Consider the following 27,556-nt stretch of genomic DNA (forward strand, 5'->3'; position numbering starts at 1 on the left):
GATGGGCTTTACTCATTTGCAGCTACAACTATGAAATTCTCTACAAGTCAAACACTAAATGCACTAATGGCAAGGTGTTGTTCCACCAGTTCATAGGTCAGAAACCAGTGCTTGATAGTAGGACTGTTTGTCTGCTTCCAGATCGAATTGTCAGCCCTTGAAGCTGTGCAGAACTTCTGCATAAAATCAATCAAGATAGTCTATGCTGCAGAAAAGTACTCAATGCTTCAGCAGTCCTGCTATGGTTTTGTCAAGGCTAGCCTCCCATGTTACTAGCCTTCACAAAGTCCCAACTATACACACTCTTTCACTTGACAGATCACCTTCCGGTCGTTGATGGAATTACGCTACCGTCCACAGACATAATCGATTTCGACCTGATGGAGGTTCCAAGTGTTACATCTTCTACCTCAGGGCCACTGGGAAACGACCTGCGTGAAAGATGTAGTGAGCAAGTTTTGACGTTACCACGCGGACGCCGAAATATGGACCAATAAAATTTGGCATCATCACAGATAGACTCCTGCGACAGTCATCCGGCTTCAGTGACGCCAATGTATACTGCTTCTACCATGGTCGACGAGATGAACCATCACAAGCAGTTACAGCCTCATGGAGTGAGGCAGCCACCACCACCTCCTTAGGACTTGCTCGCGACAGGACGCAGCTCCTTCTCCACCACCTGGATATCAAAAGGCACCACCACCAACACCAGACCATCCTGCACTCCCTCAATCACAACCGTCTACAGTACAGACACCACTGTTCAAGTAGAAACAACCCAGATCTAGCTCCCAACAACAGCCAAGAATGTAGTTCATACCATTCCAGCTTGACGTTTGTTGCAGGATAGGTTCATGTTGTAAATACAATGGCCTGCCATATAAGCTCACAGGGCTAAAAATTTGTTACCCCAGTGCCCGCGCACTGATGAATCGTTAAGCCCTTACAGATGTCTCAGCGATCGAGTAACGCGCTCAACCGCACACACAATGCCTCTACGTAAGCATAAGGCAGTGGCAATCAGAGAGACATTTGTTTTTCAAGCGGACTTTGTACACAAACTAGGGTAAAGATAAGGACGTACAGAGTAGCAAAAAAGGGCAATCGTGTTTGCCCATACCCGTGGTCATTCGGTGTGTTGAAGTTACTGGAATTATTGGTATTTCACAGCGAATAATTGAACATGCGGTGGTGTAATACAGAAACAGGACGTCATAATTGTTGTCGGAAAAACATGCTGATTGAGAGAGACCAGAAACGCGTTTCACGTCTTGTGAATCAAAATCGCTTCCAAAACTGACAGGAATAGCTACAGGCAGTGAATGAAGGTCCATCCCACCCCGCTGGCGAGAGAACATTGCGACGGGAACTGCATGCGATAAAAATTTGAAATCGGTCATCTCACAAGAGGCCATTGATCACATTGCGCGTAAAGGCAACAGCAAAATTACTGCAGTGTTATGCATTTTCTTTAACAACTGTTCATCAAGCCCGTTAATAGCAGGAGGACAGCTCAAGAAGACAGGTTATGATACTTCGGAGTTGCAGTTCCATATCAGATTACTTACCCACCTGGCAGATTATGCTTTAAATTAAAGTCATATTTTAGACCGGGGGGCCTTCGTTCTGCAGCCGTGCAATCGAATACGATACTTGCAGCGTGTGGTGCAACAGCCTCTTGTCTGTAGAACTCTTCGACTCACCTGTTCAGCAAAAGATACGAGGAACGTGAAGCGGTGCATATGCTAGTGCTGCATTGCACTTACGTAGTTGGCGTTGTTCATTCTGATTACCGTTTTGTGTGTTCAGTGCTGTACGATTGCTTGCAAGTTAGTGAAATGTAGTCGCGATGACGCGAATGCGAAAATGAATCTGTTTCTGTCCTTTGTCTTGATTGCTATGATTATTTTTCTGTGATACTGCCGCGTCGTGTGTGAATCGGCGTTGTGAACCAGCGTTGCAAATACATGTGCTCACTGTAACATCGTTTATGATTAATTACTTCAGCAAAAATATCTTTTTCTATATTTACATTTTTTTGAGGGAATAATGTTATGTAGCATTTTCGTCGTGTTGTGTGATGCGTAACGCTAACAATACAGCCACAACCAGTACTAGTAATACACTCCTGGAAATTGAAATAAGAACACCGTGAATTCATTGTCCCAGGAAGGGGAAACTTTATTGACACATTCCTGGGGTCAGATACATCACATGATCACACTGACAGAACCACAGGCACATAGACACAGGCAACAGAGCATGCACAATGTCGGCACTAGTACAGTGTATATCCACCTTTCGCAGCAATGCAGGCTGCTATTCTCCCAGTGCAGGCTGCTTCATCCAGTCCCAAACATGCTCAATGGGGGACAGATCCGGAGATCTTGCTGACCAGGGTAGTTGACTTACACCTTCTAGAGCACGTTGGGTGGCACGGGATACATGCGGACGTGCATTGTCCTGTTGGAACAGCAAGTTCCCTTGCCGGTCTAGGAATGGTAGAACGATGGGTTCGATGACGGTTTGGATGTACCGTGCACTATTCAGTGTCCCCTCGACGATCACCAGTGGTGTACGGCCAGTGTAGGAGATCGCTCCCCACACCATGATGCCGGGTGTTGGCCCTGTGTGCCTCGGTCGTATGCAGTCCTGATTGTGGCGCTCACCTGCATGGCGCCAAACACGCATACGACCATCATTGGCACCAAGGCAGAAGCGACTCTCATCGCTGAAGACGACACGTCTCCATTCGTCCCTCCATTCACGCCTGTCGCGACACCACTGGAGGCGGGCTGCACGATGTTGGGGCGTGAGCGGAAGACGGCCTAACGGTGTGCGGGACCGTAGCCCAGCTTCATGGAGACGGTTGCGAATGGTCCTCGCCGATACCCCAGGAGCAACAGTGTCCCTAATTTGCTGGGAAATGGCGGTGCGGTCCCCTACGGCACTGCGTAGGATCCTACGGTCTTGGAGTGCATCCGTGCGTCGCTGCGGTCCGGTCCCAGGTCGACGGGCACGTGCACCTTCCGCCGACCACTGGCGACAACATCGATGTACTGTGGAGACCTCACGCCCCACGTGTTGAGCAATTCGGCGGTACTTCCACCCGGCCTCCCGCATGCCCACTATACGCCCTCGCTCAAAGTCCGTCAACTGCACATACGGTTCACGTCCACGCTGTCGCGGCATGCTACCAGTGTTAAAGACTGCGATGGAGCTCCGTATGGCACGGCAAACTGGCTGACACTGACGGCGGCGGTGCACAAATGCTGCGCAGCTAGCGCCATTCGACGGCCAACACAGCGGTTCCTGTTGTGTCCGCTGTGCCGTGCGTGTGATCATTGCTTGTACAGCCCTCTCGCAGTGTCCGGAGCAAGTATGGTGGGTCTGACACACCGGTGTCAATGTGTTCTTTTTTCCATTTCCAGGAGTGTAGTTAAGTGTCAACAATAGTTAGCTTATGAGAGGGAAATAGAATTAAAAGAGTGCCACTATACTGCAGTTTACTAGGTTTTCGACACATAAAATGTGTGTAATGTTTCGGTTTAAAGCTGCAAGTAAAATAATTTTTGTCAAAAGCTTCACAATAAAGTTGTACAATACCTTAAGTTAATTAACCTTAGATAACTAAACGCAATTCTTACCAATTCGCTGTTTACACCAATCTAGTGTTGTCAGTAAAGGCTGTAAAGCAGGACATTTTGTACTTATTTTGTGTGCTATTTACCACTGGAAGCCTTATGATTGTAACGGATTAGTGCATGAACTAAAAATTATGATCGCTTTGAATAAAATATTTAGTAGTGACATTAACGATGGGCTAGTAAGTGCAATGCAGCACTAGCATATGCACCGCTTCACGTTCCTCGTATCTTTTGCTGAACAGGCAAGTCGATAGGGTATCTGCGGGAATACGTCGCCAGTGAACCGAAGCACCGATCGAGGTAAGCATATGTCATGTCTGCCGGCCGATCTGAATGGGGCCTTCGTTCTGCAGCCGTGCAATCGAATACGATACTTGCAGCGTGTGGTGCAACAGCCTCTTCTCTCTAGAACTCTAATGGAGGGTCAGGGGGAATGTTATATTGTTACTAGCCTGAAATGGGTTCTTCCAACAGAGCAAGCTCTTCCAGATTCTGAACTACTCAAGGAACAAGACATTATATGGGGAAAACTGATGTAGACTACTTATTCCTCGCGGTGTTACATAAAAGAGCGTAAGTCTGTCTGTAGTCTCTCCCATAGAATCCCGAACTATCCCCTAACAAAACCGTAATTCGCAAATGGCACCTTTAACATTGTAAGTAGGCTGTTTAGGTTTTTATATCGGTAACGCCACGTAGCGTTGTGTATGAAAATCACTGGCTGTGCCGTGTGCAGTCTGTGGCTGGTTTGCATTGTTGGAATATTCTAGTGTTGGGCAGTTGGATGTGAAGAGCGCGTAGCGTTGCGCAGTTGTAAGTGAGCCGCCGGCAGTGGTGGATGTGGGGAGAGAGATGGCGGAGTTTTGAGAGGGGATGATCTGGACGTGTGTCCATCAGAGAGAGAGAGTAAATTTGTAAGACTGGATGTCATGAACTGATATATTTATCTCATGACTTTTGAACACTATTAAGGTAAATACATTGTTTGGTCTCTATCAAAATCTTTCATTTTCTGACTATGCCTGTCAGTAGTTAGTGCCTTCAGTAGTTAGAATCTTTTATTTAGCTGGCAGTATTGGCGCTCGCTGTATTGCAGTAGTTCGAGTAATGAAGATTTTCGTGAGGTAAGTGATTCAAGAAAGGTATAGGTTATTGTTAGTCAAGGCCATTCTTTTGTAGGGATTATTGAAAGTCAGACTGCGTTGCGCTAAAAATATTGTGTGTCAGTTTAGTGATAATCAGAATAAGTAAAGAGAGAAATGTCTTGAGTACGTTCAGTTTTGCTCAGCTGTTTGAAAATCAAATAACGTAAGGGGTTTATCAGCACAGCAATTCATAAATTTTTCTAAGGGGACGTTTCAACATGTGAAACCTTCGACAATTCTTCCTGGCACGTGATCGTTCAATCTCCCTCAGAACTACCTTTAAGCAGCAAACACACGTGCGAGGGTATGTTGAAAATTACAGTCTCCGAATTTTTTATGTGAAGGCTCTTAAAGCTTTTTTAATAAAACAAGCGTTATTAACATTCTGCATCTTTATTCTACACACCCTGGCGCCGACCACATTTCTCCCAATGAGAGACCAGTTTGTTGATATTATCACTGTAGAATGACTTTGTTCACGGAGCCACGACGTCACCACTGCTTGCACCGCTTCATCACTACAAAAGTCCTCGAAGATGTTATTTAAGTTCTGGAAGCAGATCCACATCGGAAGGGGCCAAGTAGGGACTATCAGCAGGATGATCGGTGACAGTGAAACGAAAGCATCGGATTGTTGTAGATGTCGCAGCGCTTGTGTATGGTCTGGCATTGTCATGCTGAAGGAAAGGCAACACCGTCTCTTGACGAACTCTTCGAATTATAAATTCGATTGCGGCACGCTCTTTCTCACGCACCGACACACACGAAGGTGGCAAAAGTTGTGGGATACCTCCTAATATAGAGTAGCAACTCGATGTGGGGTGAACTCAACAAGTCGTTGGAAATCCGCTACAGCAATATTGACCCATTACCGTCCATGAGTGGGAAAGTATTGCTGGTGCAGATTTTGTGCACGGACTGACCTCTCGATTAGGTCCCGTCAATGTTCGATGCGATTCACGTCGGAAGATGGGGTTGGCCAAATCATACGCTCAAACTGTCCAGAATGTTCCTCAAACCAGTCACCGACAACTGTGATCCGGTGACATGGCCTGTTGTCACCCATGAAAATTCCGTTGTTCTTTGGGGACATAAATGGTTGCAAATGGTTTCCAGGTAGCCGAACAGAGCCACTTCCAGTCAATGATCGGTTCAGTTGGACCACAGGACCCAGTCCATTCCATGCAATCACAGCCCACACCATTATGGAGCCACCACCAACTAGCACAGTGCCCAGTTGACAACTTGGGTCCATAGCTTCGTGGGGTCTGTGCCACACTCGAACCCAATTATGAGCTCTTACCAACTGAAATTGGGGCCCATCTGACCAGGCCACAGTTTCCAGTCGTGTAAGGTCCAACCGATATGGTCACGAGCCCAGAAGAGGCGTTCCAGGGGGTCATCTGCTGCCACAGCCCATTAATGCCAAATTTCGCTGCACTGCCCTAACGGATACGTTCGTCGTACGTCCCAAATTGATTTCTGCGGTTATTTAATTCAGTATTGCTTGTCTGTTAGCACTGACGATGCAAACGCCGTTGCTCTCGATAGTTAAGTGAAAGCCGTCGGGCACTGCGTTGTCCAAGGGGAGAGATAATGCCTGAAATGTGGTATTCTCGGCACATTCTTGACACTGTGTATCTCGGAATACTGAATTCTGTAACGATTTCCGAAATGCAGTGCCACTGCGTTTATCTCCAACTACCGTTCCGCGTTCAAAATCTGTTAATTCGCGTCGTGTGGCCATAATCATGTTGGATATATTTTCACATGGCTTATCTGAGTACAAATGACAGCGCTGCGCTTTTATACCTTTTGTACGTGATACTACCGCCATCTGTGTGTGCATATATCGCTATCCTATGACTTTTGTCACCTCAGTGTAGTTGCTTGACATACTGCCACGTTACAAGCTACGATTCGCTGGCCTCTTGCGGCAGAGGGCTGGAATATGTACACATGAAGAATAAAGGTATAAAATATTAATAACGCTTGTTTTATTTCATTGGCGCTAAGAGTTTTCACATTAGAAATATGCGTGTCATTGCTTAATTACCGTGACACCTAGACGAGAGTGATATCACGCTACGTTGCCCATTCTTGATTTTATTTTTATTTTTGATCAGTCTTCTGACTGATTTTAAGCGGCCCGACACGAATTCCTCTCCTGTTCCAACCTTTTCACCTCAGAGCAGCAGTTGCAACCTACGTCCTCAATTACATTCTTAAAGAAAAGGAAAAAGAAACTTTGTAAAATAATAGCATTCCTATCCGTAAGAGGCAATCTACTGTTCTGAAAAGAACCCGGAAATTCATTAATTTATAAGAAAAAGTTTCACTTGATTTCTCAGAATTTTTTCAATAAATAATATTTATCGTTCGTTTAATGTTTTTCTTACACTAACTAGCAATACTCCAGTATCCAAGTATTCCACTAGTTATGTAAGAATACAGTGGACGACTCCAGAAGATATTTGTTGCTGAATGTTTTTCAAGTAGTTCTTGATGGTACATTAGGAGTGTCTGTCTGACTTCTGTAGTAGTGTGTGGTTGAAATTGTTTCTTGCAGGAGCCAAAGGGTACTTGTTGTATCAATCCATTGCGCAACTTGACAAAATAAAACCCACACACTCACAACCTGCTTATGTATTCATCCCCTGTGCTTCCTCTATAATTCTTATCCCTACACTTCCCAAACTGACGATTCCTTGATGCCTCAGAATGTGTCCTATCAATCGAACCCTTCTTTTAGTTAAGTGTTGCCATAAATTTTTTTCTTCTCAGTTCAGTTTAGTACCTCTTAATTAGTTTCTCGATTTATCCATCCAATCTTCAGCATTCTCCTGTAGCAGCACATTTCAAAAGCTTATATTCTCTTCTTGTCGAGTTGCTTATCGTCCATGTATCGCTTTCAGACAAGTCTACACTCCAGACAACTATCTTAGCAAACGACTTTCTAATAGTTAGATTTATATTGGATGTTAACAGATTCTTCTTTTTCAGAAATACTTTCCGTGCCATTTTTAGTCTGCATTTTCTATCCTCTGCACAGGGGCATCATTTATTTTGGTGTCCAAATAGCAAAACTCATCTACCGATTTTAGTGACTGACATCCTATTGTAATTCTTTCAGTATCACCTGATTTAATTCGACTAAATTACAGTTCCCTTGTTTTAATTTTTGAGGTTCAGCTTATAACCCCTTTTTAATACGCTATCCATTCCATTCAATTGCTCTCCCTATTTCATTGCTCTCTGTGACATAATTACAATGTCATTGACAAACCTGAAAGTTTTTGTTTCTTCTCCCTCACCTTTAATTCCACCTCAAAATTTCTCCTCGGTTTCCTTACTGCTTGCCAAGTGTACAGATTGAATAACATCAGAATAGCTTGCAATCCTCTCTCACTCCTTTCTCAGTCACTGCTTTCCTTTCACGTTCTTTTATAACTTCAGTCTGGTTTCTGTACAAGTTGTAAATAACTTTCATTCCACGTATTTTTTTCTTTCTGCCTTCAGAATTTGGAAAGAGTATTATACAGTCGTCATTGTCAAAAGCTTTCTCTAAATCTAAAATGCGATAAACGCAGATCTGCCTTTCCTCATTCTATCTTCTAAGATTAGTCGTAGAGTTTGTGTTGTCTCTCGAATCCCATAATTTTTTTCGGAACTAAGCTGATCTTCCCTGAGGTCGGTTCCTGCCAGTTTTACCATTCTTCCATCCTTCTCTGAACAATTCGTGTCAGTATTTTTCAACCATGACTTATTAAACTGATAGTTCTGTAATATTCTCACCTGTCACCATCTTGTCTTCTTAGCAGTTGGAACTGTTACGTTCTTACTGAAGTCTAGCGGCGGAAAGCAAACGTATCCGCCACGCGGAACTTAAGGTGCGTTCCCACGGGGCGTACCATGTGCTTTCCGCGTACGATTGAGTCAAGTCTTCGTAAATACTTCAGTGCGTGCGAAGCACCAATGATCACGGTTGATGGGGTCAGGTCCTGAAAATTAACGAAAACCGGTGTACAGGCGTGACAGGCTTTCGTATCCGCAACCTGTGAGAATTTGACATAAGACTTGTTCGTTTCAGCAACGATGCATTTCTGCAACGAAGCGATAGCTCTGGCTATCAGACAAGATCAGTAAAAGTGCTCTTTGTACCTGATGCAACATACGTGTATAAATTAGTCGCCTTCTGTTCACATTAATCTCAGGAACTACTGTAGGGACGTTGATATCGTAATCGTTAACTGATATCCTGATTCACGAGAAATGTCCGCAGCTCGTGGTCTAGTGGCTAATGTCTGTGGATCATGGTACCAGGTTCGATTCCCGGCCGGGTTGGTGATTTTCTGTGTCTGGGGACTGGGTGTTTTTGTTGTCCCCATAATTTCATCATCATCAACATTCGTGAACGTGGCTAAAATTGGACTGTGTACAGATTATGGCATTGTAAGGACGCTGATGACCGCGCACTTGAGCGCCCCACAAACCAAACACCATCATCACCACGAGAAAGGTATGTGGGCGCAGGAGCAAGTGTAAGGCCACACTAGTACATCAGCAGACCAGTGAAAGCTACCGCTACTGGGACGCTGGCGCAAGCTACCACCGACTTTATGAATGACCTGTGGTGCAGAACGTATCAGATATTGGGCTGATAAGAACAGATTCTTTTTATGGACCTAATGTTTAATGGGTGTGAAGAGAAAAGGTCAAACAGGAAATAGCAGCTCGCGCCCGATTAGTGCTGCAGTAACGTGGCCGTTAAGGTGCCCTAGCTCACGCCCAACTGGTGCTGCAGTGGGTTGGACTGGGCCGCGAAGTAACTTGCATATCTCATTATTGCCACGAGATGTCTCTCTAAACGCCAATTAAACATGGTGAAGATTGCGATGTCATCAGCGACTCTTATCACTGTTATCCGTTCATTCTGAAATTTAAACCCCCTCTTGGACCTTTGCTTTATTTTCATCATTACTTCTTCAGTGTGTGGGTTCAACAGCAACAGCGAAAGACTGCATCCCTGTCTTACATCCTTTTTAATCCTAGAACATCGTTTTTGGCTTCCATCCTTGTTGGTCCCTCTTGGTTCTTGTACATACTGCACAATCTTCGTCTTTTCCTGTAGTTTACTCCTATTTTTCTAAGAATTTTTAACATCTTGCACCATTTTACATTGTCGAATGCTTTTTTTCAGGTCAACAAATCCTACGAATGTCTCTTGAGTTTTCTTAAGTCTTGCTCCCATTGTCTGTTACAGTGTTAAAACTCATGCCCTTACCTTTACGAAAGCCAAATTATCGTCATCTAACAGGACAACAGTTTTGATAAAAGTCTCATTGCGTATTTCTTTCGGTTACTTTTTGCACTATAGGCCTACTGTGCAGTTCTATCGATGTATGTTCCAAGTTTCATCGAGCTGTATTACTTGTCGCTGACACCACATGTGAAAGTTACGAAAGTCCTTAAGTTTTAAACACCAATGTATTACTCCTGTCAGCTGTTTGGATGCGTGAGTGAGTGGGGACAACGATCTGCAAAGGTCGGCTCAACAACTGACACTGAGATCAAGGAACATAATGTATTTGTGTTTAATGTGTTTATCTCTGTAGCTCTTTGACCATACCGTTGATGGTATCTGACTTGAATGTTCGTGTATTTCGGTGCCTTTCATTTTATGCAAACAAAAAATATATGAGTGTTATTGTGCCTACTCAGCTACACGGAATTTTTCACAAACCAATTAGCTCATTGTATGGCAGGTCTCACACCTATCTGCACTTGCTATCTTCAGGATTGTGTGGATGATATTTTTCCGAAAGTCAGATGCTGTCTCCACTCTCGAAGATACTACACACTATGCTGTAGATTTGCCTTGTTGCCACTTCCCCCAATGATTTTAGAAACTCGAAGGAAAGTTTAAGTATCCCTTCTAAATCTTACGGCGCTTTCTTAAATTGTTGACCTAACGTCTTCCATACCGACTACAATTTCTTTTTCTATTACGTCATCAAGAAGTCCTCCCATTGTTAGAGGCTTTCAATGCACTCTACCTCGACCTATTTGCTTTCTCCTGTGTGTTTAACAGTGGAACACTCATTGTACCCTTATTGTTGTCGCCCTTTTAATTTCACCACATGTTGTTTTGACTTTTATGTATGCTTAATCAATCCTTCCGGAAACCATTTCTTTCTAGATTTCTTCACATTTTCCCTGCAGCTTTTTCGCCTTGACTACCCTACACTTTCTGTTTATTTGATTCCTTGGTGACTTATATTGATGTGTCTGGCTCTGAACACATTTGCACTTCCTTCTTTCTATGACGAAAATCATCCTATCAATGAACTGTTTACACTAACTCAATCTTTGCCCTACATTCCTATTCATAATAAACACTACTCCCCTTATACCGTTTTCTGGTGCTGGTGATATTGTCCTATATTCGTCTGACTAAATACCAGCACTGGGGGGTTTATAACTGCGTTGCTCCGACGGGAGTGAAGATACAGGCATAAAGGCTGCCCTGCATGACAGGCATGTTGTGAGGGGACAGTACCGGCCTGTCAAATCAACCTGCTTTGCAGGATAACCCACACGTTAAGGGCAAGAAACTGTTTCCCTCAGATTAAAGCCGATTTTCGATTTTAGTATACCTCATTTGGACAGGATTTCCTTCTTGGTCTCTGCTGCTCCTCCTCGCTTCGTTCGTCACGTGTTATTATGCTTGCACACTAATAGAATTTCTTCACTATGTCCACTTCGTGGTCTTCAATTTTGATGTTATGTTTACAGCTATCTCATTCTTCTGTTCCTTACGACTCTCTCTATCTTCGATTTACTCTCAGACTATAGTGTATGTCCATTAGACTATTCATTCTTCACTTCCACTTTCACAGAAAATAGCAACGTCATAAGTGAGTCTTATCACTAATATCATTTCGCACTGTATTCTTATTCTGCCCCTGACCTTGTCTTTTATTCTCATTATTGTCTCTGCGATAGAAGACTACATCCCTGACACCATTTCTAATACAAGAATTTCGTGCTTCGTCTCCCATTCTTATCGTTTCCCATTGGGTCTTGTACATAATACACATTACTCATCTTTCCCTTTAGTTTACAGAATTTCGTACTTTTGTACCATTTCACGTTGTTGAACACGTTTCCTAGGTTGACTAATCCTATGTTCATATATTGATTTTTCTTAAGTCTTGCTTCCATTATCAAGCACAACGTAGAAACTGCCTCTCTGACGTCTGCCTTTCCTTTAACCACATTAATTGCCTTCTAACAGAGAACATACAACAAGATGGAGAAAGAATTATACAATTCAGATCTAAGCTAATCTTATTTCTGTTGGTGTATTTTGTTTTATAATAGGCCTATACTTAATTGGTTTCTTACTGAAAATACCGTACTTCATTATTTGTGTACTTACCGTTTTTGGATAGTCTGTGTAATCTTCTACATACATTAACTAATCACTTGAACAATTAATAACATATAAAAATTAGTCCCTATGCTGTTACACTGTTAAATTACACAAAGAATGTTATAAATATCGCCCACAAACTCTAAATAATTACCACATTAACAGAACAGTGCAAGGAGCGCAATAACTTTGCAAGCAGAAATATTCTTCTGACGTGCGAGGTTTCATATCTTAGATCTGAACCTTACAAGACACCAGGTTTAGATACTTTTCAGTATAAGACCAAAGCATATCTGTATAGAGATACGTGGTTTTCCATCTCCTGCAGGAAACGTTTCTTCATGTGTAGAAATATGTAACTTAAAACTGACAACTTTATAGTTACGAGGTTTTGCTATCTTAACGACACTTTTTTTCACACCTACTTTATCGTCTTGCTTTCTTTCAAGTGTATATGTTTGTGTTAATAAAGCTGTAGAATTTAGCTATGGGTGTTTAATATTATACTTTAAATGCCACATTGAAAGAAAATGTAGAAGATAAAAACGACCCACCTTAGAATCACAAGACAATGGAGTCAGTTGTACCAGCAAGAAACAACAGCAGCAGCAGCAGTGGTAGTAATAGTAGTAGTAGTAGTAGTAGTTACACTAGTTCTAGTAGTAGTGGTTTGTTTACAAGGCTATTTCGTGTTATTACAAATTAAGAACAAGAAAAATAAAATAATTCATACATACAGGCATTTACATATCAGCCATTTAGATACTTACAGATCTCGTTTAACAAGGTTGGGACAGATAGTCAGCCACGGCCTTAAAGTAGGAACCATCTCGTCATTTACCTGACGTAATTTACAGAACCAATAGAAAACTTAAATGAGGATGACTGGGTGAAGACTGCAGCCTTCACCCTCCCAAATACAAGGGCACTATGTCTAAAACAAATGTACGTTTTTGAAAAGAATGATGTAAAATGCTAGTGGTACTTGCTACTTGCTTACCTTAAGAACTGAGACACCATAACTCTGTAACGAGTGAGTCGTTGAGCTCAGAAAGAGGGTAAGTTGTTGGTACAATACAGTACATAGCTTTGGGAGTAAGGTTTTCCAAAAAAAGTGACAGTACTATGTAAAATGGTGTTTCATTATTATTATTAGTATTTACTTGTGTTACTCTTGTTACCAAACCCTTACTCTGTGTAGTAGTCCTTCACCACTTACAATGTATTGTACGTGTACTTTTAACTACTTTTCTAAACAAGTTCGCTTCTGTAATCTCTTTAATTTCCTCCGATTTATTATACAGTTTTATTCCTGTGTACAATGAGAGGCAAAAAGATTGTTCGGCCCGAATAATTTATAGTCCGAGAACAGACCATTGGACATTCCCAAGTTCAGAATTGCCACTGATCACAACTCTAGCGGTCAGTGGATCTTCAGCCTGGTGTTTACATCGTCAGATAGAAGCAATGTAATAGTTAGGATACATTAAACGTTGAGATATACGAAGTATACGAATTCCACTTCGGAAGAATTACTACAACGACGAGAGTTTCTCATCTGTTTCACTGGCTGAGTGGATACGAACGTAAAAGACGTGTATTCGAATCTAACTGAACTCAGTTGTCTTTATTTAGACCTGAAAACTATAGAGACATCAGGTGGCGATCAAAGTAACTACAAATAAATACATACATTTTCAATATTTTTTACGATGGCCATTTCTCTGTTTGTTTAAAGATTAGACTATTACAAAACGGTATCTTTTAAAAAAATGTGGAACGTAGAAAAGCCTACAACTGTGCAATTTGTAGCGAATTAAGGCTTAAAATATTACCTGCACAGGTCTAAATTAAAATGGGCATTTGACTTCACTTAGATTAGAACTGTTGTCCTTTACGTTCGTAAAACGTCATCCAGTGAAACAGATCTGAATCGCTCCTTTTAGTAATTCTACTGACGTGGAATTCTTATATTTCAACCGTTTCTACCCGCTCGAATGATTTTCAAAAGAAAAGTTACGAAGCTTTAAACTGCAATGAATCTCGACATATACTGCATCGTAACTATTATATTGCATCTATTTGACAATATAAACACCAAGCTGAAGTTAGAGATGTGAACACTGGCCCTTCTGAACTTGCATGCGTAATCCTCTGTTCTTAGGTTCTACATTATTGGGGCCGGGCAATCTTTTTGTCTCTACTTGTACAAAATGCAATTCTGAGTTTTACGTTTATTTTTTATTGGTAAATGTAAAGCCAGTTCATATCTTGTCTCATGTTCATGGACAGAACTGCTTGTGCCGTAATTATGAATTTTATTTTCGGTGTGCACAACTGAATGGTGTAGTTAAAATCCCCACTGTTTGAAAAAGATCGTTACAATGAGGCCGACTAGTATTTTTGGTAATTATTCTTATGAACGTATTTTGTAGTTTGAAACTATGTTGACATTGGTGCATTTATTCCCAGAAAAGAATTCCATGATTAAGAATGGAAAGTTCGTGTGAATATTACGTAACTTTAAGGGTGTAATATGTTGATAGACACTGTTTGCAAGTGCCTGTGTGTTCACACCAATTCAAATGAGAATCAGTACTCATTCGTAGGAATTTTGTATAATACACAGTCTACATAAATTCAAAGTGCACCTGATTTAACAGAGCCCTTTTCCGCCTTGGAACAGAAATTCATGTCATTTGTTTACATTACGTTACAGCTCGTGGACGTAAGGTCATCAGACATCTACCAGCAGCTCAAATGGGGAAGGAAATTGGAGCGGATGGGGGCAGTTGGAGAAGGGTAAGAGGAAGCAGAAGTGAGTAATTTTCGGATTCATCGCTGCAGTCACTGTGCCGTGGGAAAACCGAATCTAAATCAGAATGCTTGGATAGAATCTGAAGCCATCTCCTCCTCACTACTCCCAGTGCCTTGACCAATGTGCCGGTTCGTTTGGTAACAAATGCCGTAGCGCATACTCACATGCATAGATGACCATAAGCGTGACATTTCCAATTCTCCAAAGCAGTTGTGGCTGCTTTGTGATCTTGTTTTCGGTTTATGGAAAGCTATCTAAGTATAAAATTGTCAGATCTGAGGCTGAGCTGGTGTTCCTTGAAAGATACTAGGCCGCCATTAGCCGAGGGCAACTATCGGTGTCCCTAGTGACTTAAGTGACTCGCAGGACTTTCTGTCTTACAATACGGAGACTGTCAGCCGGTAGCAGGTAGTGGTTGATAGTGGTGTGGCCTGGCCACTGTATGGCAACTCGGAGAGGCTCAAAACTGTAACGGAAGTGGAGGCGTAATAAAGGGAGACATTGCTACAGACTCATTGTACGTTGCTTTGAAACCACATTGGATGTCCCACAACATTAGCACACTACTGTTTACGATTGCTGCTTGTTCTTTTTCCCGGGTTCGATTCCCGGCGGGGTCAGGGATTTTCTCTGCCTCTAGATGACTGGGTGTTGTGTGATGTCCTTAGGTTAGTTAGGTTTAAGTAGTTCTAACTTCTAGGGGACTGATGACCATAGCTGTTAAGTCCCATAGTGCTCAGAGCCATTTGTTCTTTTCCGATAGCAAATTTTTCAGTACCTTCGTGAATAACACTGTGTCAGGAAGGCGTTTACAGACGTTTCCTGTACTTTGATTCAGTTATAAAACACATTATCCTCGTTAATGTAACTTTGTTTTTGTTGTATGTTGCGAATAAACAATAAAATAAGAATGTAAGGTAACAAGGGTGCGTCCGTATAATCGAGTATTTTCTTTAATACGAATTGGCGAAACTGATGTTCGGTTATGTCCTCTCCCCGAAAATACTGATAACATACATACACCAAAAAAAGTTTTGCATCACACCGGTTCCGAGAGTTCCGGAACCTGTACAGAAAATTGGAATAGAGAACAACATAAACATCATTTCCACTCTTTCTAATGCTCTTTAAAACCACACGTTGCATGTTGTACCACCATACAGCGAGACCTCCAGATGTGTTGGTCCAGATTGCTGTACACACCGGTACCTCTAATACCCAGTAGCACGTCCCTTGCATTGATGCATGGCTGTATTCGTCTTCGCATACTATCCACAAGTTCATCAAGGCACTGTTGGTCCAGACTGTCCCACTCCTCAACGGCGTAGATCCCTCAGAGTGGTTGGTGGGTCACGTCGTCCATAAACAGCCCTTTTTAATCTATCCCAGGCATGTTCGATAGCATTCGTGTTTGGAGAACATGCTGGCCACTCTAGTAGAGCGATGTCGTTATGTGCGAATTGTCCATGAAGACGAATACCTCGCCAGTATGCTGCCGATATGGTTGCTCTAGCGGCCGGAGGATGGCTTTCACGTATCGTACAGCCGTTACGGCGCCTTCCATGACCACCAGCGGCGTACGTTGGCCCCACATAATGTCACTCCAAAACATCAGGGAACCTCCGCCTTGTTGTACTCGCTGAACAATATGTCTGAGGCGTTCAGCCTGACCGGGTTGCCTCCAAACACGTCTCCGACGATTGTGTGGTTGAAGGCATATACGACACTAATCGGTGAAGAGAACGTGATGTAAATCCTGAGCGGCCCATTAGCATGTTGTTGGGCCCATCTGTGCCGCACTGCATGGTGTCGTGGTTGCAAAGATGGACCTCGCTATGAACGTCGGGAGTGAAGTTGCGTATTTGCATCCTATTGAGTACAGTTTGAGTCGTAACACGACGTCCTGTGGCTGCACGAAAAGCATTAATCAACATGGTGGCGTTGCTGTCAGGGTTCCTCCGAACCACAACCCGTAGGTAGCAGTCATCGACTGCAGTAGTAGCCCTTGGGCGGCCTGAGCGAGGCATGTTATAGATAGTTCCTGTATCTCCTCCATGTCCGAACAACGTCGCCTTGGTTGACTCCGAGGCGCCTGGACACTTCCCTTGCTGAGAGCGCTTCGTGGCACAAAGTAACAATGCGGGCGCGATCGAACCGCGGTATTGACCGTCCACGAGCCGTGTACCTCCTTCCTGGTGGAATGGCTGCAACTGATCGGCTGTCGGACCCCCTCCGTCTAATAGGTGCTGCTCATACATGGTTGTTTTCATCTTTGGGAGGGTTTAGTGACATCTCTGAACAGTCAAAGGGACTGTGTGTGTGTGTGTGTGTGTGTGTGTGTGTGTGTGTGTGTGTGTGTGTGTGTGTGTGTGAGAGAGAGAGAGAGAGAGAGAGAGAGAGATACAATATCACAGTCAACGTCCATCTTCAGGAGTTCTGGAAACCGGGGTGATGCAAACTTTTTTTGACACGTGCATTTTGATTTGTTTGGTCAGTTTCCAATCTACCCTGCCCACAGCCCTCATCATTTACAAATGAAATTTGAAATCCTTTATACTTTAGACTATAATCAGAGTGATTAGTACACCTGTCGAAAACGCAAGAAGACATTTTTGACCAAAACACTTCTGCCAGGAACTACTGTTTGGAGCCTCTAACATAGGGCCTACGAGAAGCACGGACCCAGCAACGAACTTGTGGCGTTACACTAGTCGGCTTGTCCGCCACATTTCGCGAACGTCCGGCTCCGTGCAGGACCCACAGGGAATCAGTATGTAATTGAAAAGGTACCCTCTAAAGATCTTAACATTGTCGTTTGCTATCGAGAGCTCGCATGCATTTAAACGGACAGCCAAGAATTACGAAACTCGTCTGAAAGAATGACTCGCTTCCCGCCTAAGACGGTTGCTGGCACTCGTAAGACATGCAGTGTCAAGCGCTGTGACATGGACACCATGGCCTGTCTCTCTTGTGGGCCGCTGTAACATGGCAGACGTCGGATTCGGCATCATGACAACCCACTTTACTATACACCTCGATGGCAAGAGAACACTACAATGACTGCAGCCCACATCCGCGGACGAGCATGAGCTCTGGCCCCACAATACTTCGATAGATTGTCCACTACATCTGCACGTATTATATTAGAAGTGGACCACCGCGTATGCTCGGACTAATCTCAGGAACTACTGTAGGAATTTTGATCCGGTTGTCACTAGTACATACACTGATTCCCAAGGGAGGTTTGTGCATATAACGTATTGAATATTTCGTCCATAAGGGACGGCATTATAAGGGCTGCGACTACCGATCAATACAAACAAAACAGTTTCTGCGTCAGTCACTTGTTTATTTTGCCACTACAGTTTTCGAAGGTTCACATAATCATCTTCAGGTGGAGAATTGCTTATTTACGTGGCTGCCGTTGAAGAGTACAGACGTCTTTGGACAGTCGCAGACCAAGGACATCTTAGGCTCCTTTGCGTCTTTTGCTTATGATAAAAATTGTTTATTTAGAAAAGGCACTTTAGAGGTCCAAAATCATGAACTTATGACAGTAAATTGTACTTATATAAAAAAAAAAAAAAGAAATTTAAGTTAACGAGACTAATGTGTTGAACAACTGGATCAAATAAGTACTTAAGTAAAGAAAACGTCTGAAAATGCCTTCCTGACACTATGTTGTTCATGAAAACACTGAAACATTTGCTATTGAAAGCAACTGTTACGGGCATACGACAAAAATCCTGTGCAGTGGAGAGGGCATACACTGGGCCACAGTATGCAGACGTTTTAAAACTCTGCCGTCGTTGGAAGCACATTTCACTCTCAGAAATTAATGCTTTTTAACCTCTAAAGTGCTTTTAGTAGATAAACAATTTTTGTCCTTAGCAAAAGATGCAAAGCAACCTACACTGCCTTTGGTCTGCGACTGTGAAAAACGTCTGTCTTTTTCACCAACACCAGCCGTGCAAATAAACAGTTCTCTACCTCCGTATGATGGTGTGAACCATCGAAACGCGTAGAGCCAAAATAAAGTAGTGACTGACTCAGAAACTGTTTTATTTGTTTATAATTTATTACTGCTACGCCAGACAGATCATCCGATCGTCAATACTCAGTACTACCTTTGGGAAGACGGCGCGAGACGCTAGTTACTATGCACTTTGTACTTGTTGCATTGCGTTACGATATTGATGATGTTTTTGATAAATATAGAAATACCAAATAATGTTGCGTGTTTTAACATATAAAAGTGTACAGTTTCTAGTTTTGTAGACACATGTGTTCATAGACTAACTCAGTTGTTTGTTTTTACCTACATTATTTAGTACTAGTTAGTGTTGTTACTAGTCTTCCTCCTTCCTTATTTTGGCTTATAGTTCAGCAGTGCCTTTGGCTTTCTACTTTCTTGCATTTTTGTTATATGATTTTTCCATTTCTTCCTGTACTTCATTATTTCTTCATTATGATTTAATTATTTCCTGATATCTTCATTTCTCTTTCTATCAGGTAATGCACCTTCTATTCTTCTGAGCTGAAATTTGGTAAGCAATCAACATTCACACCCGTACAGCAATGTTGATACGACCATTACTTTATATAGTTTATAAACAATATGTATCTTCTGCTACTTTAAACGCCGATTGATTGTTCCCCACGGATACTGCAGTTTCTCTTGTTTTCTGCTGACGTTTGTTATATGATACGCAAGTTATACGGCACCTAAGAAAAGGGAGTTTGTTAACTTACTCTTTTGTTTCGTTATTATTATTTTCGCTCAAAATAGTTCAAATCCTCTTCATATCAAGTCTTTTGCTCTTCATTGTAGGTATCTGAATTGCATTCATTTGCTACTTTCAGAAGCAGGTACAGCCCACATTGTAGGTCATCTTCTTTTTCAGTTAAAATGACTTGCCCATCCCCGTGGAGCGTTGTATGTAGAGTATGGTTATTTACTTACAAGCGTTACTGTAATATCTTTTTGCCGTTTATTTATGACACCAACAATATATAAATTAAAGGGAGTGGGTGATAAAGGGCACTGTTGTCGAAGTCCTTGGGTTATTTCAGGTTGCACCATTCATATTAAAATATGCACCATTCATATTAAAATATGAATGTCTGTTGTACCATACATTCTTTGAGTTACTCTAAGTGTTAAATAAGACCCTTATCTAGTAAGACTGGAAATAACACAGTGTTTTGCTAATAGATCGGTAAATTCTGCCCTGTTCTGCTCTTGTAGTTAATTGACAGTCAGTGATGACTTGGAAACTATAATTGTTGTTTGTTTAACTAGCGTCGTTAAAACTCATTTGAAAATGAAAATGGTCCTCCAACTTAAATGCGTTCTATTCTTCTCGCTGTAATAATCTGGAAACCTATGTCTCCATATTTAGTGACTGCATTGCACTGTTAGTCTACGTACTATGACTGTGAATGTATCCTGTACGTGAATAGGCCTGGTTATAAATTAATAGAATCTGTGATTCATAAAACGTAATATAACAATGTCGAATTTACGTGTTCTCATAACGGTTACGTTGTTATTATAATCATTACTACTTTAAATGCTATGATCAACAGTTTATCCTGAAAATAGTTAAAATGTTTAATGGTAGTCAAACAACTTGTCAAGATATATTTTAAAGTGTACCATAAATTTTGACAAAATACGCTCTTGGCGCCGAGAATGTGACAGATCTGGAATGAGAAATTTACGACCCGACAACACTGGTGTCAAGATGTCAGGAGGGGCCGTGAGTCGTGCTTGGGTAGCTCAGTCGGTAGAGCACTTGCCCGCGAAAGGCAAAGGTCCCGAGTTCGAGTCTCGGTCCGGTACACAGTTTTAATCTGCCAGGAAGTTTCATATCAGCGCACACTCCGCTGTAGAGTGAAAATTTCATTCTATAAACACTGGTGTCATTAGAGAGGGAGCAACAGTTCCGATTGGTCAAGGAAGGAGTAGGAAATCAGTTGTGGTGTGTTTAGCGAATCATGTCAGTATTCGAACAATATAGCAAATCATGGAAAGCTCAAAATAGCCCGCTGAAAATGGATCAGAGCCCTTCTCCTAGAGAATATGATCCATTGTTTTAAATGTTACACACATCATCTGGTGAAACCTGATTGTAAATTAAATACACACTAAAAATTTTATTTCATAAACTGTTTATGCAATATGAAACTATTGCTGTTTATGCTACACAGCTGTGACTGAATGCATATTTTTCATTTTAATTGTCAAATATTTACCATAATGGTCTCAGTAGGAAAAGCATAGTACCAAAATTGTTGAAATGTCTTCCAATTAACATAGCTCATAAAATGAATTGTTTGACTCTTCGACAGGAAAATAGCTTATAACCTCGATGCTTGCTATAAAACTCTCTAACGTCATGCCTATTTCAAGACCTCATTTCGTCTTTTCGTTGACCATTGCCAGCAGGTTTTGTAATGAGCAGACAGTGAGGTGGGAAGGAATAAAAGTTCTTCTATCGATCACTCAGCTCCACATTTATTCAAAGTATAAAAAACATACACGATAACAACTCATAAACAGAAAACAAACCACTCATTCTTTAGAACAGTAATATCCAGCACCATCAAGTTTCCTGGTCCACACCTTTAATATTCCATTTAAATTCCACACTTTGAACAGTATCTGTCAATTTCTGCACTCGATCTCCTGAATACCACAGACTATTAAGTGCGTTTGGTGACGAAAAAAACATTTTTTATTTCAAGATTCTTTTTTTAAAAATTTAAGATTTTTGATTTGGATATGTATAGAAAAAGTTGAAGTAGACACAAGGTCATTATATTAATAAAGTTTGACAAGATGATTATCACATCGTCTAGCTTGCAAAATTTAAATTCCATTCAGAACTATGTCATTATATTAGAAAACCAAATGTATCAACTTACTTTAAAAAATTACCGGCAACGGTTCAACAGTAAAGTCCAACTTATTGTTAGTTTAAGTGAAATATTTGTATGGGTAAAAAGTTTTATTACAAAAAATTCCTTGTTTGTAGGCTTTTGCCAGCCTATGGTATTCATAAGCTCCTTATCTACGAGGCTGACACTTAAAATTTTTCCCATAAATTTTAGAAAGAACCAATTCCATTCCGTAATGCAAGACGAATAAAAATGGCGATTACTAGAAAGTGTTAGTTTAAAAAACTGAAGCCTGATCCTAAAAACTAATTGTACGTGTTTCAAAGAGACAAAAGGGACAGTTTAATTAACAAGATGCATTAAATTCAGTCTCTGTAAGTACACAAGCATAATCAGATTACGTACCAGTGAATGTACATTTCTTCAAGACAAACTGTGCCAGCCACGATTACAACTACGAATGTCAGTCTCCAAACTTGAAAATCAAAACTATGTGAAAATAGCATTACTACAGAAAATTGAATTTTCAAAATTTCAATTTATTTTAGTAGCGATTATTCTGAGAAAATATGAGAATTCTGAACAGAACAAAAACAGCAGTTCATTCAACGCATTGCATTTATGTACAGTAGATAGTACAGAGAATATTGTTCCATGTTGCATTCACGTGCGCCCATTTTTTCACCCTCATCCTAAAAGTTCTGTTCTGACGCAGTAAATCTTTTGGCAATAACTATCTTAAAGATAATGGGTGATACTGACAAAAAATATGAACGTGCTGCGAGGTACTCTTTTTCAAAACATATGCTGGCCCACATCAGGAATTTTTCTTGTATACCGTGCATCGTTTCAAATTTAAAAAAAAAATATTAATTTAAACAATGTTTCGTGGTTCAACAATAAGTCATTGTACACGAAAGGCTTATGGTCCGCTGAAGTTTACCATGATTAGATACTTAGTGTAGAGAAAAGAGGATGTGTTACGAGTATTGTTTTGCTTCGCCTTTGCGAACTTCTTAAACCTGTAGATGTACTAACTTCTCGCTCCTCAATGCGTCTCAAACGAAATATTTCTGCAGGTCTGATGTCGCTCGTAGATCAACTGGGAACTTGCCTGCCAAGAAGAATTATCGGCCACCATCTGGAGGAAAGTATGCCTCCTTCGTATGTAAATAACAGAAGAATGATTGTTATACAGACAAACATTGTGAACGTGTTGGAAGACAGGTAGCTTCACTCGATTTAAGTTCGGTAATGAATTGAGGTCGGCCAACGCAAGCACGTCAGTGTAAAAATATGTATGTGCTAGCGAAGAAAAATAATATTCTAACTCTAACCCCTTTTCTTTCAAATATGGCGACTGAGGCTGGACTAAACAATAATAGTTCATCAAATGAATGGCATTACTGCTACATGGCACTGATACTGCAACTAACATGTACAAAAGCAGTGCACACGCTCTGCAACAGACTCACTTTAAACTGAGGGCTTCATAAAAATGTGAAAGTTTCGTTGGACCTCGTAACAGTTGCCGCTGATGTCGTCGGCAGATGGCAGTCGAGAGGGCAGCTTTGATATGGCTCTTGAGTATTTTTCACTAAAGATCAGATGAGACATCAATAGGACATGTACAGTGATCCGTTGTTGTTTCCAGAATCCACCCTGAGTAAGGTATGATGAAATAAGTTTACAATACTGGTCTTGAGTGCGACGTGTCATGCAGTAAACAGTCTGCAAAGCCCCATTAGTTACAGCAGGTGAGCTAAGCTTCAGAGACTTAGGGTGTAGTACTAGTAACCTGTGTACCACAAATCTACAGGATGATACGGTGATGATGTTACAAACTTTCAGGGGTGATGGAGAAGAGAAAATGTATCAATCTGAGGAACCTGGTCCTGAAACGACCGAGTCGAGAGTTATCAGCGAAAATCGTCCTGATATCTCTGACGGTGTCCCTCTTACTGCGAGCTCTTTGCTTTATATGTTTTTAGAGGAGGTAGTATTCACCAATATAAGAAAGAGCTGTGTAGCAGAGATGGGCTCTAAAATGTTTGCCTTAAGAGCTATGAGGACTTCTTCAGTAGAAAAGACGTCTTTCACAGTAGCAAAGGTGATCAAGTGCTCATAGCTCTTAAAGTATGCACCCAGAGCTCTTGTTTACTACATTGCCTGACTCAATACAACCACCTCTTAAAATATGGAAAGCATAGAGCTTGCAGCAGTAGAGATTCACTTTCAGAGGTATCAGAACGATTTTCGCTCATAACTTTCGACACGGTCGTTTCCTGACCAGGGTCCCTTACCTCAGCTGATACATTTTTCCTTCTCCATCATCTCTGGAAGTCTGTAACATCGTCACGAATCACCATGTATAAGATAACGAATAAGTGGTGTCATTAAAATGAAGTCACCATTAGCGCATAAACATGGAAAAAACTATACTCAGAAACGTTTATAAAACAATGTGCGATGACCAGACGATCTTCCAAAGACTGGTCTAGCACGACCCAGGAGGCTTCGACGGTAAAGAATCTTGCGAGCAGGTAAGACCTTTGCAACACGTCCGAGGCACGTACCTGATTTACAAAACGCCTTTAAAGCAACCTTGTTAATACCTGACGTAAAAAGGTAACTGTGGCTATTTAATATAATCGGGTATGTTTTAAACAGCTAATAGCAGCAAAATGTCTACAATATTTGTCTCATTTTCTGTCATCTCTGTGTGGTATCTATTTACTTCCAAACATATCGTGCGGTCATGGTGTTCTTTTGTATATAAGGTGTGGCTCATTCCTTATTTTGGTAGAAAAATTGAGTTGATATACTGCTGGAAACAGAAAATACGACAAAAAGTGCCTTGACATCATATTTTGTTACTCTAAATAAAAGTGAGATTTCAAAAGAAGTACGTGAGTCATGAATTCATTCCGCTGATTTTTTCTTGCGAGTAGCTACGAAATTCTTTCTCATTATCTTTTTCATTTAAAATTGTTTTTACTGTAGTGCTCCATGTCACTGAAAATCATAGAACAAACCATACGGGGAAGTTTATTATGCTCATAAACGTACTGCACTAATCTGAAGATTAATTATCTTATTTCGAAAACTACTAACGGTAATAAAGGGTGAAATGATTTCAATATTTTATAAATTTAGTGGCTGACAACCATTTTAAAAGTATCTAATATTGTTTTGGCTTTCACTTTCTTGGAATTCCTAATAATGAGTGGTGTAGGAGTACAGCGCAATTCACAGTCAAATAAGGGTGTTTTAAACAATAATGAAAATATTATATATGTTTACGGAAAGAGTCTTTCGCTGGCCATATGGTTAAGGCAAACGAAAGGCGCACTCTAACGTTGTACTATTAGAAGGAACAGGTTTCGTCAACATTGGCGGTATCCTTATAAAAATGCTCCCAAGTTTAGAAAGGAAGCTAACATATTTATGTGAAAAATTACAACAGTAACAAGTCAGTAATATTTGCGTGAATTAGACATTACAGTACACTTGGTTTCGCGGCTAAAATTGTCCTCTACAGAGTATAGTACAGTGCTGTCTTTAATATACTGTTATTGGATGATCCATTCAGCTATTTTGTGGTGGCCGACGTCTAACTTGTACAGTTTCATTACCAGACGTGCTATAAAGATGAACATGAACACAGTGGACATAAAATCACTACAATGCGTCATCACTTATACGTGCAACGGCAAAATAAATTATTTATTTTAATTTTAAGTAAATGTATGCACCATAAGCTCGTGTTAGAGGGGAAATTAAGAGGACCACAGGTAAGAGTATTTGTGGATCCGACTTACGTGTGAATGTAGTGATATGACTATGTAATCACATTTTTTGGATGCAGATAACTGTGAAGAGACTGTATTTTGGCGTGCTGTAGGAAGTTTATATCCGCGATTGTTATATTTTTCGCTTGTAGCGAAATCGCATGATTTCGAAATCGAGCATGTGAATTAAAACACCACAATAGAACAGCTGAATGGATCATTTATTAACAGTATGTTAACGAAATACTGGTGATCGTCCCTAAGGTCCCATCCACGAAGATGAATCACACTGAAACTAATACTGTTTCTCGCACAGTCGACGCACACGCACTCAGTCACTCAGTTCAGTCCAAAGACCTTCTGAGAAAGACGCACATTTCAAACACAGCTGGAAAAAATAATACTTTCCACATGTTTTTTTTCGGGAAGTGAAAAGTGTGGAGGAATAAGGCGGTCGTGTATGAGACGCCCGTGACGTGTAGTGATATGCGTCTGGTAACCTGAGTAGTGATCGGGGCACTGGTCAAAGAGTGAGGGAATAGTCTGCGGAGGTCCGCCCAGCCGTAGTGCAGGCGACAACAAACGAGGAATGTTTCACGGAGTGCGCTGCGTATGAGTGTTGCTGTGGTCGGAAGGCTGTCGACGTCGGTCAACAGAGTCCTCGAGATAAGGGGGGGGTAGTGAAAGTCCTCGGGTGAGACGTAGATATGTACAGTGGCCACCGTGTGCCACGAGGGCGGGCAGAAGAAAGGCAGCTGGCGAGGCGGGTGCTAGAAGAATTTTCCGCTGGCGGCGTACACCCTGGGGCAGAAGCGCTCTGCGATCAGGCCGTAGGGCTGCCGCGAGCCCACGGTCACGTTGCGCGCCTGGCTGAACTTGTTCCACACGTGGATGGCGTAGCTTCTGCGCAGGCGCGCCATCGTGCGGTTCGAGTGCCGCTCCTCGAAATAGAGGCGCCACTCGCGCCACGGGATCGGGTAGAAGGCGGACGGCGGGTGCACCGTGAAGCCGCCGCACGCCTGCCGCGTCATCTCCCGCACCTGCCGACAACAGTACACCGTCACTAGGTTTTGTGCCCAACAGCTCGTAAATATCTGAAAAAGAAACAGAAGATATACAGTATTGAACGAAAGTATGGACGGCACCTGTGGAGTGTGCCCAGTACAGGCTGCTTATAAATTAGCTATATCGGACGCGGCTCGAAATTAAAGGCTTATCTCACTATCTACGGCCGTCCTATCAACCTCACCCCCACCCTAAAGTACCTTGGCGTCACCCTTGACCGTCGCCTCTCCTGGACCCCCATCTCTGGACGATCCGAGCCAAGTCACGCTCCCGACTCCGTCTCCTCAAGCACCTTTCTCGCCGCACATGGGGTCTGGACCCCTCCACCGTCCTCCACACCTACATCCGCCCTATCCCCTGTTATGCCAATCCCTCCTGAATCGCCGCCCCTCCTACCTTCTACAAATCCCTTCAAATCCTGGAACGCCATGCACTCCGCCTCGCCTATCGCATCCAACTCCACTCTCCCACGCGGATCCTCTACGACTTAATTCCGTTCCCACACCTCCTCCTTTTCCTCGAGCAGATGCGGATCCTTTACACCTCCCACAAACTTGATCCCCCTCACCCACTTGTCTCTCCCATCCTTTCCCACCTCCGTCTGCTGCCGCGCCTGTTCTCCCACATCCCACCCACTCTCCATCTCTCCACACTCCGTACCCCGCCAACTCCCCCTCTCTGATGATGCCCTCATCCCCTCCATCTACCCCTCCTACCAACTTTGATCCTCCCCTTCCTCCTCCTGTGTT

At 42.1% G+C, this 27,556-nt stretch overlaps 1 protein-coding gene across 1 annotated transcript in view; it reads right to left on the reverse strand.

Annotated features, from left to right (window-relative positions):
- Positions 1-21,548: 21,548 nt before the first annotated feature.
- Positions 21,549-27,556, reverse strand: part of LOC124594397 (lactosylceramide 4-alpha-galactosyltransferase-like) — a 390,788-nt gene continuing 384,780 nt past the window's right edge. The window contains exon 3 of the mRNA XM_047132766.1: positions 21,549-26,782. Within this exon, the coding sequence (XP_046988722.1) occupies positions 26,513-26,782 (270 nt within the window). The 3' untranslated portion in view covers positions 21,549-26,512. The remainder of the gene's footprint in view (positions 26,783-27,556) is intronic.

This window comes from Schistocerca americana, chromosome 2, assembly GCF_021461395.2.
Source record: "Schistocerca americana isolate TAMUIC-IGC-003095 chromosome 2, iqSchAmer2.1, whole genome shotgun sequence".
NCBI lineage: Eukaryota > Metazoa > Arthropoda > Insecta > Orthoptera > Acrididae > Schistocerca > Schistocerca americana.